At 36.6% G+C, this 20,825-nt stretch overlaps 1 protein-coding gene across 1 annotated transcript in view; it reads left to right on the top strand.

The window, feature by feature from the left end:
- Window positions 1-20,825, top strand: part of LOC133642700 (serine/threonine-protein kinase BRSK2-like) — an 87,013-nt gene that overhangs the window by 21,452 nt on the left and 44,736 nt on the right. The window contains exons 5-7 of the mRNA XM_062037055.1: window positions 9,700-9,785; window positions 9,971-10,111; window positions 13,240-13,356. Coding sequence (XP_061893039.1) covers window positions 9,700-9,785; window positions 9,971-10,111; window positions 13,240-13,356 — 344 coding nt within the window. The remainder of the gene's footprint in view (window positions 1-9,699; window positions 9,786-9,970; window positions 10,112-13,239; window positions 13,357-20,825) is intronic.

Here is a 20,825-nt window from a genome sequence, read left to right as displayed (position 1 = left end):
ATGGTGAAATCCCTAAATTCCTTGCAATAGCTGGTTGAGAAAGGTTTTTCTTAAACTGTTGAACAATTTGCTCACGCATTTGTTGACAAAGTGGTGACCCTCGCCCCATCCTTGTTTGTGAATGACTGAGCATTTCATGGAATCTACTTTTATACCCAATCATGGCACCCACCTGTTCCCAATTTGCCTGTTCACCAGTGGGATGTTCCAAATAAGTGTTTGATGAGCATTCCTCAACTTTATCAGTATTTATTGCCACCTTTCCCAACTTCTTTGTCACGTGTTGCTGGCATCAAATTCTAAAGTTAATGATTATTTGCAAAAAAAAAATTGTTTATCAGTTTGAACATCAAATATGTTGTCTTTGTAGCATATTCAACTGAATATGGGTTGAAAATGATTTGCAAATCATTGTATTCCGTTTATATTTACATCTAACACAATTTCCCAACTCATATGTAAACGGGGTTTGTAGTTGTCTGCTGCATGTTCCACATCATAGCTAAACATGGGTTGGATGGATCATGATGCCATGGATGTGCAGGACAAGAGTGTTTCCAAGGTGACCAGTCCAGTAGTACATGCAGAATCCTCATTTAAATTGGGCGATTTGCGCACACAGGCTTAGTAGATCATTCGCAACATGCCCACTAATAGTATGTGCAATTTTATAGTTTGCACACGCTATTTAGCGCCTGTTATTTGGATTCTTAGTAGATCAGGCCCACTGAGTTTTGCTCCAAGCCGCAACCCAACACCACAGATATATTGCAGTCCTGTGGGAAACACTGTAAGCATCTCAAGGTTTGGCAACTGGACTGGACTTGGGATCTACCGGAAATGTCAAAGGTTCCGGTGTGAGTAGGTTTATATTTCTGTGAGAAAACGTAAGTCTCAGTAATTGCAATTTGTGGTTTCGGCTGGAGTATGCTACCTCTCACAAGTCCACTGCGTGTCCGGTCCCCATTCTGTGGGTTTCTGTTGCCTTGGAAAGCTGCCCACTGCCTACTCTTCGTGTGTCTAATAGCTGCTATTTCGCTGCAAGGACAACTAGCTAGCACTAAGGTAACCTCAAGCACGATCAGCTTAAGTTACTTTTTGTGTGCATCCTTAAGTGGTTTCACCTTACAGTATGTATGAAAGCGCCAGTGATGCACAGAAGCCGGAAAATATGTGTTTCTCTATGCCGATTACATAGCTCCTTCAATATGTGAAGTCGCTTTATTCACCTTTTGTTAGTGAAGATAGACAGATACAGTACAGCCTTCACACTTCAGCATCCGTTCTTATGACAGTACATCTTTCTAAGGGACTATACTATAGAAGTAAAACTTAAATATTCAGCGTAGTCATTTTATTGATGGGAGTCAACTAAGAGTGTAACGGTACACAAAAATTTTGGTTCGGTACGTACCTCGGTTTAGAGGTCACGGTTCGGTTCATTTTCGGTACAGTAAGAAAACAACAAAATATAAATTTTTTGGTTATTTATTTACCAAATTTGTAAACAATGGGTTTATCCTTTTAACATTGGGAACATTATACTAATTCTGCCCAAAAATAGAATTAGCTCTGTGTGTGATGGATGTGAGCCACCACTAGGCTGATCAGTGCAACAGCAGGCAGTCATGAATGCTAAGCATAACAATAACATACATATACACACAGGGTCCATTGCCAGGGTTAAAGGCCTACTGAAAGCCACTACTACCGACCACGCAGTCTGATAGTTTATATATCAATGATGAAATCTTAACATTGCAACACATGCCAATACGGCCGGGTTAACTTATAAAGTGCAATTTTAAATTTCCCGCTAAACTTCCGGTTGAAAACGTCTTTGTATGATGACGTATGCGAGTGACGTCACTAGTTAAACGGAAGTATTGGTACACCTTTGAATCCAATACGAAAAAGCTCTGTTTTCATCTCAAAATTCCACAGTATTCTGGACATCTGTGTTGGTGAATCTTTTGCAATTTGTTTAATGAACAATGAAGACAGCAAAGAAGAAAGTTGTAGGTAGAATCGGTGTATTAGCGGCTGGCTGTAGCAACACAACCAGGAGGACTTTGACTTGGATAGCAGACACGCTAGCCGACGCTAGCCGCCGACCGCACGGATGATCGGGTGAAGTCCTTCGTCCTTCCGTCGATCGCTGGAACGCAGGTGAGCACGGGTGTTGATGAGCAGATGAGGGCTGGCTGGCGTAGGTGGAGCGCTAATGTTTTTATCATAGCTCTGTGAGGTCCCATTGCTAAGTTAGCTTCAATGGCGTCATTAGCAACAGCATTGTTAATCTTCGCCAAGCTGGAAAGCATTAACCGTGTATTTACATGTCCAGGGTTTAATAGTATTGTTGATTTTCTGTCTATCCTTCCAGTCAGGGGTTTATTTATTTTGTTTATATCTGCATTTGAGCCCGATGCTATCACGTTAGCTCTGTAGCTAAAGTGTTTTGCCGATGTATTGTCGTGGAGATAAAAGTCACTGTGAATGTCCATTTCGCGTTCTCGACTCTCATTTTCAAGAGGATATAGTATCCGAGGTGGTTTAAAATACAAATCCGTGATCCACAATAGAAAAAGGAGAAAGTGTGGAATCCAATGAGCCAGCTTGTACCTAAGTTACGGTCAGAGCGAAAAAAGATACCTCCTGCACTGCACTATAGTCCTTCACTCTCACTTTCCTCATCCACAAATCTTTCATCCTCGCTCAAATTAATGGGGTAATCGTCGCTTTCTCGGTCCTACTCTCTCTCGCTGCTGGTGTAAACAATAGGGAAATGTGAGCAGCACTCCAGCTTGTGACGTCACGCTACTTCCGGTAGGGGCAAGGCTTTTTTTTATCAGCGACCAAAAGTTGCAAACTTTATCGTCGTCGTTCTCTACTAAATCCTTTCAGCAAAAATATGGCAATATCGCGAAATGATCAAGTATGACACATAGAATGGATCTGCTATCCCCGTTTAAATAAAAAAAAATCATTTCAGTAGGCCTTTAATGTGGTCAACATATATCAAATAAAAACTAAATAAGATAAGGCTTAGAATGGTTTCTTAACAAAACCTTTCTACATATAAAGTGCTTTTTTTGATTGATTTATTGAGACTTTTATTAGTAGATTGCACAGTACAGTACATATTCCGTACAATTGACCACTAAATGGGAACACCCAAATAAGTTTTTCAACTTGTTTAAGTCGGGGTCCACGTTAATCAACATTAAATTGCCTTAAGTTGTTGCTCGGATTAAATAAAATGACAAAACTTTTCTCCTACATATAAAAAGTGCAACATTAACCAGGTTTCAAGTCAACTCAGCCTCAGATTAACTTTTCTTTCCCCCCCAGCCTTTAACCCTGGCGACTTTCACTCAATCTTCATGTTTTTTGCCAGAAAAATCAGTTTATCCACATTGTCTGCAGAAAGAAGAAATGGGTCAAAATCTAGTTTTTAATGCAATATGGTCTTAAATCTGCTGCTATAAAAACACCAATGGCATGTGTTATTGCTTTAGCCCTGCCTGACTCGCCGAGGAGAGGCTGCTTGAATGCGGTGTTTGCACGACGCTCGTCTTTTTCTTCGTTGAAGCGATGTTCACTTGGGGGTGGTGATGCTTCAAATGGGTTAGCATGTTTGACGTGTTGCCAGAAGCATACCCTACCGCTGCTGAACAATGTCGGCAAACCGCTTTCGCTTTGTTGTCGTAGCCCGGTCGCTGCTAGCATGCCGTGTGTTGTGCCTCGGTGTGCATTGTTTACACAACGTGCGGTACGCTACTTAATATGTCCGTGTGGAAACTCGTTCGGTACACATCCGAACCGAACCGAAACCCCCGTACCGAAACGGTTCAATACAAATACACGTAGCGTTACACCCTTAGTCAACACATTGTCCAAATTGCTTGTGGTTACCAAGATAATTGTGTATTACCTGCAGTCAAGCATGGTAGTGTCTTGGGCTCTATGGGTCTCGGGCTGCATGAGTGCTACCAGCACTGGGAAGCTGCGGTTCATGTAGGGAAACATGGATTCCAACATGAGCTCTTCCTTTGGGATACTGGGTCGAGTGGTGTAGTTTTTTATCAACATGATCAACAAACACGCGCCTTGTTGAGGAAGATGAAGGTGACGCAGTGGTCAAGTATGTCTTTCCCATACTGGAAGAGAATTCCAGTAGTAATCAGGGACGCTTTTGTAAAACGGGTTAAAATGGTTACTAATGACTAGTTAATAGTGTGAGAGTCCAGTCCATAGTGGGGCCAGCAGGGGATCATCTTGAGTGGAGACAAGTCAGCACCGCAGACTTCCCCAACTGACGCACAGATGAGTGGTCCACCCCGGGTCCCGACTTTAAACAGCTAGCGCAACATCTGTGGTCACCTAATAACCAAGTTGTCTCTAATCATATTATATTTAGCTTCTCCTTCTTCTTCTTCTTCTTCTTCTTCTTCTTTGTTACTACTTTTTGCGCTTGTGTGTACTCCCTGCTTCAAATATTACCCCATTGCCTTTTCTCTTGTATTTCCTCTCGTTCCGCTACGTAGCCAAAATAGCAGCTAATGAGGGTGTTAAGTAGGGATGTAACTATTAGTACTGTTAATCTTTGGGCACCACACGATTCGATTCAAAATTGATTCTCGATTCAAAACAATTCTCGATTCAAAATCTATACTTTTTTAATAACATTGGATGCCAGTTATATGATTAACTTCACTCCTCCGTGAAATAAACAGCTCCGATCAATTTCTTTATTACCGTATTTTTCGGAGTATAAGTCGCACCGGAGTATAAGTCACACCTGCCGAAAATGCATAATAAAAAAGGAAAAAAACATATAAGTCGCACTGTAGTATAAGTCGCATTTTTGGGGGAAATTTCTTTGATAAAACCCAACACCAAGAATAGATATTTGAAAGGCAATTTAAAATAAATAAAGAATAGTGAACAACAGGCTGAATAAGTGTACGCTATATGAGGCATAAATAACCAACTGAGAACGTGCCTGGTATGTTAACGTAACATATTATGGTAAGAGTCATTCAAATAACTATAACATATAGAACATGCTATACGTTTACCAAACAATCTGTCACTCCTAATCGCTAAATCCCATGAAATCTTATACGTCTGGTCTCTTACGTGAATGAGCTAAATAATATTATTTGATATTTTACGGTAATGTGTTAATAATTTCACACATAAGTCGCTCCTGAGTATAAGTCGCACCCCCGGCCAAACTATGAAAAAAACTGCGACTTATAGTCGGAAAAATACGGTACTTAAAAAAAAACTGGTTTTGTTCGTTAAAAATCGTTATAAATAAGAATCGCGAATAATCTAAAACATTTTAATTTTTTTGGACACCCCTAGTAACTATTACCTGTATTATATAATAGATATGAATAAATAACCTTGGATGCCAGTTCTATGATTAACTACACTCCTCAATGAAATAAACAGCTCCGATCAATTTCTATATTACTTCAAAGAAAACTGGTTTTGTTCGATTAAGAATTGATACAAATAAGAATCGCGAATAATCTAAAAATGTTTTTTTTTTTTTTGACACCGTTAGTAACTATTACCTGTATTATATATTAGATATAAATAAATAACGAATAATAATTGCGCACTAAACACTAGTTAGCTTGAATACCGTATTTTTCGGAGTATAAGTCGCACCTGCCGAAAATGCATAATAAAGAAGGAAAAAAACATATAAGTCGCACTGGAGTATAAGTTGCATTTTTTGGGAAAATTTATTTGATAAAAGCCAACACCAAGAATAGACATTTGAAAGGCAGTTTAAAATAAATAAAGAATAGTGAACAACAGGCTGAATAAGTGTACTTTATATGACGCATAAATAACCAACTGAGAACGTGCCTGGTATGTTAACGTAACATATTATGGTAAGAGTCATTCAAATAACTATAACATATAGAACATGCTATACGTTTACCAAACAATCTGTCACTCCTAATCGCTAAATCCCATGAAATCTTATACGTCTAGTCTCTTACGTGAATGAGCTAAATAATGTTATTTGATATTTTACGGTGATGTGGCAATAATTTCACACATAAGTCGCTCCTGAGTATAAGTCGCACCCCCGGCCAAACTATGAAAAAAACTGTGACTTATAGTCCGAAAAATACGGTACTTAAAAGAAAACTGGTTTTGTTCGATTAAAAATCGTTATAAATAAGAATCGCGAATAATCTAAATTGTTTTTATTTTTTTGGACATCCCTAGTAACTATTACCTGTATTATTTAATAGATATGAATAAATAGGCTCCAGCGCCCCCCGCGACCCCGAAGGGAATAAGCGGTAGAAAATGGATGGATGGATGGAACCTTGGATGCCAGTTCTATGATTAAATACACTCCTCCATGAAATAAACAGCTCCGATCAATTTCAATATTACTTAAAAGAAAACTGGTTTTGTTCGATTAAGAATCGTTACAAATAAGAATCGCAAATAATCTAAAAATGTATTTAATTTTTTTGACACCCCTAGTAACTATTACCTTTATTATATAATAGATATAAATAAATAACTAATAATAATTACAAGGGACATGAATGTATTTCCCCATTAAGAAAAGACGTACCCCAATCTAAAGTTATATAAACACATTGCTGTCTGAGCAACTAAGGTATTAAATTGTGTACATTTGACTTACAGGCATCGAGTGATAGATTATAAAGATTCATACACGGACATCGTACGTGTCTACAACACCAACTGAACCCCCGTGGCATAACATAAACCGGATGTGCAACCCCCGTTTGGAAACCTTCTAAAACCTTTACAAATTTAAACAAAAGAAGATAAACACATTACAACACTCAAATAATAATATGAAGCCAGAAAAATATTTAACATTTCTTGTGTGTATTATTTTATTTCCTAACTAAAACTTGCTTAAAAGATTTGAGTTTGTGTAGTAGTACTTTTTTAGTACATTCAACAATAACATGATAATTATGATGATTTCTGGCACAATAACTATAATATGAAGTGTTCATATCATTAAATCCCTAGTGGTATGTGTACATCACTGAGCCCTCACTATTGTGTCTGTCTTGAGTGCACTGCATTTTACTGTACTTATCCGTGTGAACATGTACTCATGCACTTATGCACTCAAAAAAACTATGTGTAAGTGTGAAATTGCGCAAACTGAGACAGCCATTATAAAATTGAATGTGATTATGTATACTATGTAGAGCTGCAACGATTAATCGATTAAATCAATTAAGTTGTTTAGAAAAAAGCTTTGATTTATCTTCTGTTGCTTTCAATTAATCGTTTGAGTTGAACTAATACAATGTATAAAATCCGGACAGCATAGTTTCCGTACATCCGCTGCAATCGAGCGCACATGGGAGCAGGGATGTGTGAGTGCCGGGATTTGTGTGGCGGCGATTTTAGATTATCAATGCACACATGTTAAAAATGCAGTTTCAATGTTGATAATGTGCATTATTATAAAAAAGACTGAAGGCTATGGCAAGCAAAAAAGGACAATTCTTAAAAATGTAAAAATGTCTTTTAACAATTTTCGCAATGAGGCTGTAAAATATCCGATTACTTGATTAATCGGACAAAATAATCGATTACTTGGTTTCTAAAATCTATAGCTGCGATCAATTAAACAAAACAATCAATCAATTACTAAAATAATCTCGAGCTGAAGTTAACCAAACAAATTGATCAATCAATAACTAAAATACTCTACTATACTACTATAGCTGTGATTAGATTCAGATTGGTTTTATTTGAGCATATATACAGTTTCAAAATGATGCATCACATTTTTACATTTTCTTAACATGTCCAAAAAGGAGTAGGAAGAAGCAAAGCTTAATCGAACAAAATAATTGATCGATTACTAAAACAATCTATAGCTGTGATTAATCAAACAAAATAATCGCTCAATTACTAAAATAATCTAAAACTGTAAATTAATCAAACAAAATAATTGATCAATTACTTAAATAATATATAGTTGTGATTAATCAACCAAAATAATCGATTAATTACTAAAATAATCTATAGCTGTGATTAATCGAACACAATCGCTCAATTACTAAAATAATCTATAGCTGTAAATTAATCGAACAAACTAATTGATCAATTACAAAAATGATATAGCTGTGATTAATCAACCAAAATAATCGATTGATTACTAAAGTAATTCAAAACTGTGATTAATTCAACGGATATTAGATTGATTATTAAATTAATCAATAGCTGTGATTATTTGAAGAAAATTATCGATTGATTATGAAAATAATCTATAGCTGTGACTAATCGAACAAAATAATAGATTCCATCCATCCATTTTCTACCGCTTTGTCCCTTTCAAGATAGGCTCCAGCACCCCCCGCGACCCCGAATAATAGATTGATTACTACCGTATGTTTCGGAGTATAAATCGCTCCGGAGTATAAATCGCACCGGCCGAAAATGCATAATAAAGAAGGAAAAAAACATATGTAAGTCGCACTGGAGTATATGTCGCATTTTTGGGGGAAATTTATTTGATAAAAGCCAACACCAAGAATAGACTAGAATTGAAAGGCAATTTAAAATAAATAAAGAATAGTGAACAACAGGCTGAATAAGTGTACGTTATATGAGGCATAAATAACCAACTGAGAACGTGCCTGGTATGTTAACGTAACATATTATGGTAAGAGTCATTCAAATAACTATAACATATAGAACATGCTATACGTTTACCAAACAATCTGTCACTCCTAATCGCTAAATCCCATGAAATCGTATACGTCTAGTCTCTTACGTGAATGAGCTAAATAATATTATTTGATATTTTACGCTAATGTGTTAATAATTTCACACATAAGTCGATCCTGAGTATAAGGCGCACCCCCGGCCAATCTATGAAAAAAACTGCGACTTATAGTCCGAAAAATACGGTAAATTAAACTGTAGCTGTCAGTAATCGAACAAAATAATCGATTACTCGATTATTAAAATAATCGATAGCTGCAGCCCTAATAATATGAATACTGAGTACTTAGTTCCTGAGTGCACACATTTTTCAGTGTAGTGCTGTCCCAAAGACATTTCACGGAAATGACAATCCCAATGTTTACCCATTTTTCCTCCTATTTCCTTTTGTCATCGTTAAGAGCAACCATTCTAGTTAGTTCCTCGAGGGTGTTTAGTGTCCAGCATCGCACACTCGCCATTTTGAGTGCACCATCTGGCTACTGGTAGTGCACTGTATGTTGTCATACACTACTGTAAGTGTCGCTGTTTTTTTGTCGCCATCTGGAAGTGCATGAATTGAAACAGTCATAAAGTCAGAATACTTTGTCGAGTCCCTGTATAGGTACACAGATAAATGAATGAACAACATCATTTTTGATCGATGTTCCACAAAGCCATTTAAGTGCAGCTGGAATGATCAGTGTCAACAATATTGCTTAAGGTTGAGGGTTAGCACACAACTCCAATACCGTGCCACCACAAACCGTCTGCAACACACCCAGTATAGCGTGGGTGTTCATTAGTGTCTGCTTTTTCTCATTCTTGAGGTGACTCCATAATTATGTGTGCTTTACTAATGCTCCTCGACCAACCTATTTCTTTTCTCATATTTTAACCCCCTCTTTGTCTAAACTTTCTTCCGCCCTGCTTGCCCGTCTGTCGCTGCAGGTGGAAAGAGAAATAGCGATTCTCAAACTAATCGAGCACCCTCACGTTCTGAAGCTGCATGATGTCTATGAAAATAACAAGTATCTGTGAGTATCTCTCTGTCTTCCTGCCGACTTCACTTCACTGAATCTGCCATCGCCAATATGGCACATGATTATTTCAGGACAGGGATCCATGAGTTTGTGTTCATAGCGCAAACACCTGCAATGTTGTGATGCTATGTCTCTCTCCATGCCTCTCATATCGTTTCATTTGCTCTGGACTCTGCCAGGTACCTGGTGTTGGAGCATGTGTCTGGTGGGGAGCTCTTTGACTATCTGGTGAAAAAGGGAAGGTTGACCCCCAAAGAGGCCAGGAAGTTCTTCAGGCAGATCATCTCCGCTCTGGACTTCTGCCATAGTTACTCCATATGGTCAGTACTTTTTATCATTCTTTAATTTCCACTGTCACAGTCAAAATCACTAAAAAGAAAACATGTTGAACCCTCATCTCTGGCTTTTCCGGTAAATATCGGAACCACTGAGCTTTCCATTCTAACAGGAGATAGACAGCCAGGCAATTTATTTAAAGTAATTTTTTCTGTTCTACATATTAGACAGGTTCAGTTTAGGGCTGCAACTAACGATTAATTTGATAATCGATTAATCTGTCGATTATTACTTCGATTAATAATCGGATACAAGAGACCAACTACATTTCTATCCTATCCAGTATTTTATTGAAAAAAAACAGCATACTGGCACCATACTTATTTTGATTATTGTTTCTCAGCTGTTTGTCAATGTTGCAGTTTATAAATAAAAGTTTATTAAAAAAACAAAAACAAAAAAACCCTGCGCATGCGCATAGCATAGATCCAATGAGTCGATGACTAAATTAATGGGCAACTATTTTAATAATCGATTTTAATCGATTTAATCGATTAGTTGTTGCAGTCCTAGTTCAGTTGTTTAGTTTCAGTTAAATCCTAAGTATTACAATATGAAAGGTGGGTCTTAAGTTGTATATGTACAATATATATACATGTTATGTATTATTAGTGTGATGCTGCTTCTGAGTCAACTAAGCTAAAACTGTTTGTTTCTGTTTATTTCGAACATGTATACAATGTCAGCTGCATGTTACATCACATTTTGATTTGACAATACATGTCTGAAAAGGAGTAGGAAGAAGCCAGGCTTATTTAATCCTACCCCTTTCTACGTCATAACACTTTCTAATACATGTTTTCATTCATTGTTCTCAATTTGTAACAGTCTAAATCGGGGGTCACCAACCTTTTTGAAACCAAGAGCTACTTCTTGGGTACTGATTAATGCGAAGGGCTACCAGTTTGATACGCACTTAAATAAATTGCCAGAAATAGCCAATTTGCTCAATTTACCTTTAACTCTGTTATTATTAATAATTAATTATATTTACACTTAATTGAACGGTTTAAAAGAGGAGAAAACACGAAACAAATGACAATTAAATTTTGAAACATAGTTTATCTTCAATTTCAACTCTTTAAAATTCAAAATTCTACCGAAAAATACAAGAGAAAAACTAGCTAATTCGAGTCTTTTTGAAAAAATTTAAAAAATAATTTATGGAACATCATTAGTAATTTTTCCTGATTAAGATTAATTTTAGAATTTTGATGACATGTTTTAAATAGGTTAAAATCCAATCTGCACTTTGTTAGAATATATAACAAATTGGACCAAGCTATATTTCTAACAAAAGACAAATCATTATTTCTTCTAGATTTTCCAGAACAAAATTTTTAAAAGAAATTCAAAAGACTTTGAAATAAGATTTAAATTTGATTATACAGATTTTCTAGATTTGCCAGAATAATTTTTTTGAATTTTAATCATAATAAGTTTGAAGAAATATTTCACAAATATTCTTCGTCGAAAAAACAGAAGCTAAAATGAAGAATTAAATTAAAATGTATTTATTGTTCTTTACAATAAAAAAAATACATTTACTTGAACATTTATTTAAATTGTCAGGAAAGAAGAGGAAGGAATTTAAAAGGTAAAAAGGTATATGTGTTTAAAAATCCTAAAATCATTTTTAAGGTTGTATTTTTTCTCTAAAATTGTCTTTCTGAAAGTTATAAGAAGCAAAGTAAAAAAAATTATGAATTTATTTAAACAAGTGAAGACCAAGTCTTTAAAATAATTTCTTGGATTTTCAAATTCTATTTGAGTTTTGTCTCTCTTACAATTAAAAATGTCGGGCAAAGCAAGACCAGCTTGCTAGTAAATAAATAGAATTTAAAAAATAGAGGCAGCTCACTGGTAAGTGCTGCTATTTGAGCTATTTTTAGAACAGGCCAGCGGGCTACTCATCTGGTCCTTACGGGCTACCTGGTGCCCGCGGGCACCGCGTTGCTGACCCCTGGTCTAAATCAATGCATTCTAAGAACTGCGATTCACATTGGAAATTATTAACTCATTTTAAATAAAGATCAAGACGTTTTTCAAATTTCTTCTTCCTTGTACTTTGTAAACACTTTTAGTTTGAGCACTCTCTTGAACTGAACTTCTTTGCTTAATCCATTCCATAATTTAATTCCACATACTGAGATACTAAAGGTTTTAGGTGTTGTACGTGCATGCAAATGTTTTGAATTACATTTTTCTCCAAGGTTATATTGCTTCTCTTTTGTGGAGAAGAATTGTTGTACATTTTTGGGGAGCAGGTTTTAGTTTGCTTTGTGCATCATTTTAGCTGTTTGCGAATGCACCAAGTCCTTGAATTTCAATATTTTGGATTTATAAAGTGTTTGTATTTTCTCTATATCCAACATTATGTATTATTCTAACTGATCTTTTTTTATGTAACATAGTTTTAGTGCATGAAGTGTACTTTTGTAGTTATTTCCCAATATTTCTGCACTATAACCTAGATATGGTAACACTAGCCATCAATAAAGAACATGAAGTTAATATTTTTGTCTAGTACAAATTTTGCTATATTCATCAATGAAATATTTATTGCTACCTTATGTTGTATATTTGTATTTGAAATTTCAATTTCATTTTGTCATCTATTATAACTCCCAAAAATTCGATTTATTTTAATCTTTCAATGTCTATTCCATCTAAACTTTGAATTAGTTTGATGATTTTAGTTTGTATTAGTTACTATGTAAATTGAAAATATTCTGTTGGTATTTTTATCATAATAACAATAATTTTATGGATAGATTTTTAGATCGGTGCCTTTTTTTCTGGCTTGAGCACCTGCCCCCAAAAATGTCTGTGCAAAAGTCCGTGAGGCAACACTTTGAAACCATCATGTGGCCTGTAATGTCATTTATTTATTTCGCCCTGTTTCCCAGAATATGCCCCTTATTTTTTGGACGGGTACAGTATGTTGTCAAACTCATATTTGTTAGAATTTCTTCCAACAATTTCTTTCCCAGATTTAATGGTATTTTGGAGTATCAAACATACTTAAAGGTGCAGTTTTCAGTGGGCTGCAAATCGTAATTTCGGGTGTTCAAAGTCGAGGTATCAATGTCGTTTTTTTGCATGTGTTCAGTCATAGAGACTTGAAGCCTGAGAATCTTCTCCTGGATGAGAAGAATAACATCAGGATAGCAGATTTTGGCATGGCCTCACTCCAAGTTGGGGATAGTCTACTGGAAACTAGTTGTGGGTAAGTGCTTAGCTTGATTACTAATCCATGAAATGTTAACAGTTGATCCCTTATTCGCCTAATCGGTGTTTGCCATGACCTCCCCCACATATTCGCAGCTATCTCTGCTGTACTTTGTAAAACTTTTTTTAAATTTTTTTTTTTATTTAAACGGGAATAGCAGATCCATTCTATGTGTCATACTTGATCATTTCGCGATATTGCCATATTTTTGCTGAAAGGATTTGGTAGAGAAAATCGACGATAAAGTTCGCAACTTTTGCTCGCTGATAAAAAAAAAAGCCTTGCCCCTACCGGAAGTATAGCGTGACGTCACAAGACTAAGGATTCCTCACAATTCCCCGTTGTTTACAATGGAGCGAGAGACATTCGGAGCGAGAAAGCGACGATTACCCCATTAATTTGAGCGAGGATGAAAGATTCGTGGATGAAGAACTTTAGAGTGAAGGACTACAGTGTAGTGCAGCGTGTATCTTTTTTCGCTCTGACCGTAACTTAGGTACAAGCTGGCTCATTAGATTCCACACTCTCTCCTTTTTCTATTGTGGATCACGGATTTGTATTTTAAACCACCTCGGATACTATATCCTCTTGAAAATGAACATGTAAATACACGGTTAATAACTTTCAGCTTGGCGAAGCTAAATAAATAGAAGCTATGTTAGCTACAGAGCTAACGTGATAGCAGGCTCAAAATGCAGATAGAAACAAAATTTAAAAAAACCCTGACTGGAAGGCTAGACAGAAGATCAACAATACTATTAAACCATGAACATGTAAATACACGGTTATTAATTTTCAGCTTGGCGAAGCTAAAAAAATAGAAGCTAAGTTAGCTACGGGGCGGCGGCGGGCGTTGTAGCTTTCGACGACACCCCGGCCGCCATCAGAGTCGGCAAGAAACATATATTTCCCCAAAGTTACGTGCGTGACATGCACATATCGACACGCACGTACGGGCAAGCGATCAAATGTTTGGAAGCCAAAGCTGTACTCACCGTAGTGCGTCTGCTCTCCAGCTCAAAACACAACACAACCTCCTGGTGTTGGTGTTGCTACAGCCAGCCTCTAATACACCGATCGCACCTACAACTTTCTTATTTGCAGTCTCCATTGTCCATTAAACAAATTACAAAATATTCACCAACACAGATGTCCAGAATACTGTGGAATTTTGTCGAAGAAAACAGCTATTTGCATAGGGTCCAAACACTACCCTTGACCTCGTGACGTCACGCGCATACGTCATCATACCGCGACGTTTTGAACCGGAAGTTTCCCGGGAATTTTAAAATTGCACTTTATAAGTTAACCCGGCCGTATTGGCATGTGTTGCAATGTTAAGATTTTATCATTGATATATAAACTATCAGACTGCGTGGTCGGTAGTAGTGGCTTTCAGTAGGCCTTTAATAGAAAGGGGTTTGATGGCGCTAGCTGCAGGGGCACAAGAATCAAGTCAGTTCATTCAACATTTTCCAGCAGGATGATGATTTGACAAGACGTGATTTTGTGTAACTGCATGTTTTGTAAGTACAATACTAATTGTTTCTTCATATGTAAAACTGGATTTAAAATGTGAAAATTAATTGTGATAGGAATATTATTATTAATATATTTCAATAAGGGATCTTACACACAGGAAAGTTGCATTCATGTTACGAGTCTGACAATTTTAATGCTGCTATTATGTCTCCATCTTGTGGTGAACATGAGTAATTGAGATCAATGACCTTTAATAATGTTCTGAATGCAAACAATGCAAACAACCTTCCCTAGTCATGGTGCAAAAAAAACCAATCCAACGAACACAAAATGTCATCAGACATGGTCACATATAACTCCACCTGCTGACTGAACTTTGTAGACATTATAAAAAACAATGCACCATAAAAAAAAAATCTAAATTACATCCATTTTAATTCATTACAAAGCATGATGGGAAAATGCAAAACACTGTCCACACTTACCCATGTTTGGCACATTTTAGCTGCTTGCTTGATATTTCTGATTGATTACAAATTTTTAAGGAGGTTGTCGCGGAAGTAAACAAGTTAGAAGTCGGACTTTCACATACTATTAAAATCCAATTATATTTATTATTTTAATATGATATGTACATATGTATAGGTTGGATACAGTGTGTATATATATATTTATTTATTTATTTATTTATTTATTTATTTATTTATTTTTTTATTTTTATATATATATATATATATATATATATATATATATATATATATATATATATATATATATATATATATTTTTTTTTTAAATTTATTTATTTATTTTATTTTTTTTACATGCAGTCAGTTTTTTTTAGAGTATAAAAAATAGGCATTTTTATGGGTGCGTCTATTATTCGTGTTTTTTCACCATCCCCATAGGGTCTTGGGACGCAAATCCTGATGAATAGCAGGGATCAACTGTACTACCTACCATTAAAATAAAGTTAGTTGTTTGCAGTGTTTCCCATACATTTATTTTGGTTCTACCTTTTCGCCCTTGATCATAAGCACCTTACAAGGCAGCTGTCTGTGAATGAAGCTTGTGGTTGTTGCTAGTTGTACAGGAAATGGTGAAGTGAAGTGAAGTGAATTATATTTATATAGCGCTTTTCTCTAGTGACTCAAAGCGCTTTACATAGTGAAACCCAATATCTAAGTTACATTTAAACCAGTGTGGGTGACACCGGGAGCATGTGGGTAAAGTGTCTTGCCCATGGACACAACGGCAGTGACTAGGATGGCGGAAGCGGGGATCGAACCTGGAACCCTCAAGTTGCTGGCACGGCCACTTTACCAACCGAGCTATACCGCCCCATGGTATTGCAACTCTGCTACTTACCACACTTCGTATCCACCTGGTCTGCCAGAGAACAAGTAGGCGTAGCAGGAGGGATCAACGCTGCCAATTTAGCGACTTAAGGCCTGATCTACTAAGCTCCAATAACATGTGCTAAATAGCGTGCACAAAGTATAAAATTGTGTGTACTGGTAGTGGGCGTGTTTTGGGTAATCTACTAAGACTGCGTGTACAATTGATAACAACTGCAAAAGTGGTGCATACCACCTTATTAAAATTAGTTTTTTTGTGTACTATGGGGCTTTCACCATGGAAACACTCATTTCCCTTCATATTTATCGTTAGGGGTGTTAAAAAAAATCGATTTTTACCATCATATTTGTACATGTCGTATTTGCTGATGTTGCTCTGTTGTTGTTGTTGTTGTGTTTGCTGCTGTTGTTTTTGTCTCTCCGTCTAATCCCCGTCTTGTCCCCACAATTCTCCCCTCTGTCTTCCTTTTTCTCTCTTTCTATCCCCTCCTGCTCCGGCCCGGCTGCACCAAATGATAATATAAATACATTTAATAAAGTCAAAATACAAGTAAGGCAACAAGAGAAGTATCCTACACTTCTCTTTTGTAAAGTAAATCTGAACAGCCGATATGGGCATCTACATCTGCTATATGATTTGCCCGAGAAGCTGGGCAGGACATTATAAAAATTAAAAAAAATAAATTAAAAAAAATCGATTTTCGAATGAATCGTGATTCTTATTTTTAACGATTATTAATTGATTAAAAAAAAAAAAAATCGATTTTATATATATATATATATATATATCATACTTGCCAACCCTCCCGTTTTTAGCGGGAGACTCCCGGTATTCAGCGCCTCTCCCGATAACCTCTCGGCAGAAATTTTCTCCCGACAAACTCCCGGTATTCAGCCGGAGCTGGAGGCCACGCCCCCTCCAGCTCAATGCGGACCTGAGTGGGGACAGCCTGTTCTCACGTCCGCTTTCCCACAATATAAACAGCTTGCCTGCCCAATGACGTCATAACATCTACGGCTTTTAGAGAGTAGAGTGCACAACTGCGCACACAACAAGGAGAAGAAGCAGAAGAACGAAGTTACAGACATGGCGACGCCGTCGACGAGCAAGATGAAGAAATACGCTTGCAAGTTCCAAAACGAATGGAAACAAGAATTTCAGTTCATCCAGGACAGTCCGAAGGGGAAGGGGTATGTAATTATGTTGCCTGTACATTTTGTAAAACAGACTACTCCATTGAACACCGTGGCCGAGTCATAAACGGAGGAGAAGTTAAACAGGACAATACTGCCATCTACTGGATAGCCCCCGGTACACTGAAATTCAAGTATTTATTTTATTTATATGTATAATAAAATAAATATATATACATATATATATATAGCTAGAATTCACTGAAAGTCAAGTATTTCATATATATATATATATATATATATATATATATATATATATATATATATATATATATATATATATATATATATATATATATATATATGAAATAATTGAGTTGGTGAATTCTAGCTGTAAATATACTCCCCTATTAACCACGCCCTTAACCATACCCCCCACCTCCCGGTATCGGAGGTCTCAAGGTTGGCAAGTATGATATATATATATATATAGATATATATATATATATATATACATCTGTCCTGTCCAGCCATGAAGGTAAATCATATTGTTGATGTAGAGGCACATATTTGTTGTACAGATTTACTTTAGAAATGAGAAGTTTGGGATACTTCTCTTGTTGCCTTACTTGTATTTGACTTTATTAAATGTTTGGGTTGAATTTTATTTTACAAAACCAGTTTTCTTTTAAGTAACATTGAAATTTATCAGAGCTCTTTGGCTATTTTAGAACAAGAATGTAGTTAATCATAGAACTGGCACCCAATATTATTAAAAAAGTATTGATTTTGAATCGAGAATCGATTCCGAATCGAACCGATTTGATGCCCAAAACCTCACAACCCTATTTATCATATCATCATATTGTCAAACCTGTGGTGTTTTGTCATGTTGTTGACATGCTGCACAGAAAAAGTTGTTCTTTTCTGGGCTATATTGATGTGCGATCCAGACAACAAACCTATTTTTATCCTACTGAAAAAGCGCTCTGAGAGTGATGTTGTCATGTTCCGTCTAGAATGATCCAGGTGCTAGCAAATGCATATTGCAAGAGTTTTTTTTATATATGGCGATATACAGTATTATAAAAATATACAGAATTTCCTATATAAAAAAGGAACACTTAAATAAAAAAACACCAAAAGACATCTAAAATGTCATTGATGAATATACAATATGTCTGATATTTTTATTTCTGACAGTCCAAATATGTTGACATGCACACAGTCAGAATATTTTCTGTCTCAGTCATCAGTCTTTGCAGCGCTATTGCCTCCTTTTGTGCGTAACTCTGCCAGTTTGCAAACCGATATAGACACAAAACAGCGGTCACAGAACAGCTTCAGTCCTGATAAATCACAATGCGAGTGCTAAATGATTATACTCTCTTCTCCACCTCCTAGTTTTGTGGCCTTTCTGATAATCATCATATATTCCAAGACAAGCACGCAAAATGGATTACTTAATTGGATTATTTTGTTCATTTAAGAGAAGCAATCCTCTGTGCGCAAGCTTAGTAGATCAGTTTTGCGTGTGCTATCAAGTTTGCACACGTTTTAAGATATGCAAACCTTTAATAGCTCAGGCCCTTAGTCGCTATATTTAGCGAATGTCCATATCCCTCCAGAACCAGTTTTTCCAAGAAGCAACTAGAGACCAATCATCCTTTTTTTTGTCTTACTGGCCACTTTTGGCGACTATAACATTAAAAAAAAACGTAAAGCTCATCAAAAAAGCAGCCCCCTCATTTAAAAACCACTCAAAGTCTTGTTACATTCAAAAAATACAAAATGGAGAGATCCATTTATTTTTTTGTATTTCTAAACATGTTGCTTTGCTTTTGTTAGTTTTTTTGGTCATTTTATCCTACAGCAACTGTAAATAAGAAAAAAATATGTAAATTAGATTATGCTATCATCTAACCCAGGGGTGTCAAACTCAAATACAGAGTGGGCCAAAATTTAAAACTGAACAAAGCCGCGGGCCAAGGTTGAACAAATTAACCTTTTTAATAGGACCCAAACAAGTTGTGCATTGAATATTGAACAAGCAAGGCTTATATAACTTTATAGTGACATGCAAAATCGAGTTTCAAATAATAATAATAATAATTAAAAAATATCAATGGCATATCAAATACAATTTAAATAAAAATTGAATGCCTCTTTTCTATTTGCAGCCTTCTGAGGTAAATATCAACATTAACTTTTTCCACAGGCTAATAAATTTGAAAATAAAATAATGAATAAACCAACCGTTCAGGACTTTAAACTGCTCAGTTTGCAACACACTGATCTAATCTGATGTGCCCAAGCAGATACCTGCCATCTTTTCTTGGATGCTAGTTCATTAATGTCGGGGCTCAGGCTTTGAGCTGAGACAACCATCATTATCGAACAAAGGTGTTCATCAGTCATTATATCTCGTATTCCACAGTCTTGGGGGCGTGCCTTACAGGCATTGCTTTTAACGTCCTCTACGAGCTGTCGTCACGTCCGCATTTCATCCCTTCTAACAACGTGCCCGCCCGGTCACAAGATATGAGCGGCTTCTGTATGGACACACACGCGAATGCAACGCATACTTCACCAACAGCGATACAGTTTTACACTGAGAGTGGCCCTATAAGCAACTTTAACATTGTTAGAAATATACGCCACACTGTGAATCCACACCAAACAAGAATGGCAAACACATTTCGGGAGAACATCCGCCTCGTAACACAACATAAACACAACAGAACAAATACCCAGAACCCTTTGCAACCCCCCCCCCCCCCCCCCCACACACACACACACACACACACCTTGTAGGGTCCCGAAAGAGTTAGTGCTGCAAAGGGATCTGGGTATTTGTTCTGTTGTGTTTATGTTGTGTTACGGTGCGGATGTTCTCCCGATTCTTGTTTGGTGTGGGTTCACAGTGTGGCGCATATTTGTAACAGTGTTAAAGTTGTTTATACGGGCACCCTCAGTGTGACCTGTATCAATTAAGATCAAGTATGCGTTGCATTCACTTGTGTGTGCGTGCCAAGGCCGCACGTATTATATGACTGGGTCAGCACTCGTTGGACTGGACGAAAAGGGGACGTGACGATTTTCAGGAGGGGCATAGAAATATGGGAGTCTCCTGGGAGAGTTGGCAAGTATGAGAATTACACGGCGGGCCAAATTTGGCCCGCGGGCCAGAGTTTGACACCCATGATCTAACCCATTAAGGCCGCAAGCCCCCTCTAGAGGTCCAACAAAAAATATCTGTTTGGTCAGCTGTGGTCCGAATGTAATACACTTTTTCACCTCTTGTGGCAGTAATGACAATAGCAAACAAACAGAAGAAGTCTCGATCTAAAGTCAGAGAAATTTCATACACGCAAAAATTATGACAAAAGTGGTGGAGCTAAATTTTCATTTTCATTTTAATATTATTGACGGTTTTTTTAAAAACCTATACGATATGTATTATTAATTTAGCTAATTTATTTTAGCACATCT

This window comes from Entelurus aequoreus, linkage group LG25, assembly GCF_033978785.1.
Source record: "Entelurus aequoreus isolate RoL-2023_Sb linkage group LG25, RoL_Eaeq_v1.1, whole genome shotgun sequence".
Lineage (NCBI taxonomy): Eukaryota > Metazoa > Chordata > Actinopteri > Syngnathiformes > Syngnathidae > Entelurus > Entelurus aequoreus.
Note: the sequence above shows the minus strand (reverse complement) of the source record. Positions and strands in the feature narration are given on the sequence as shown.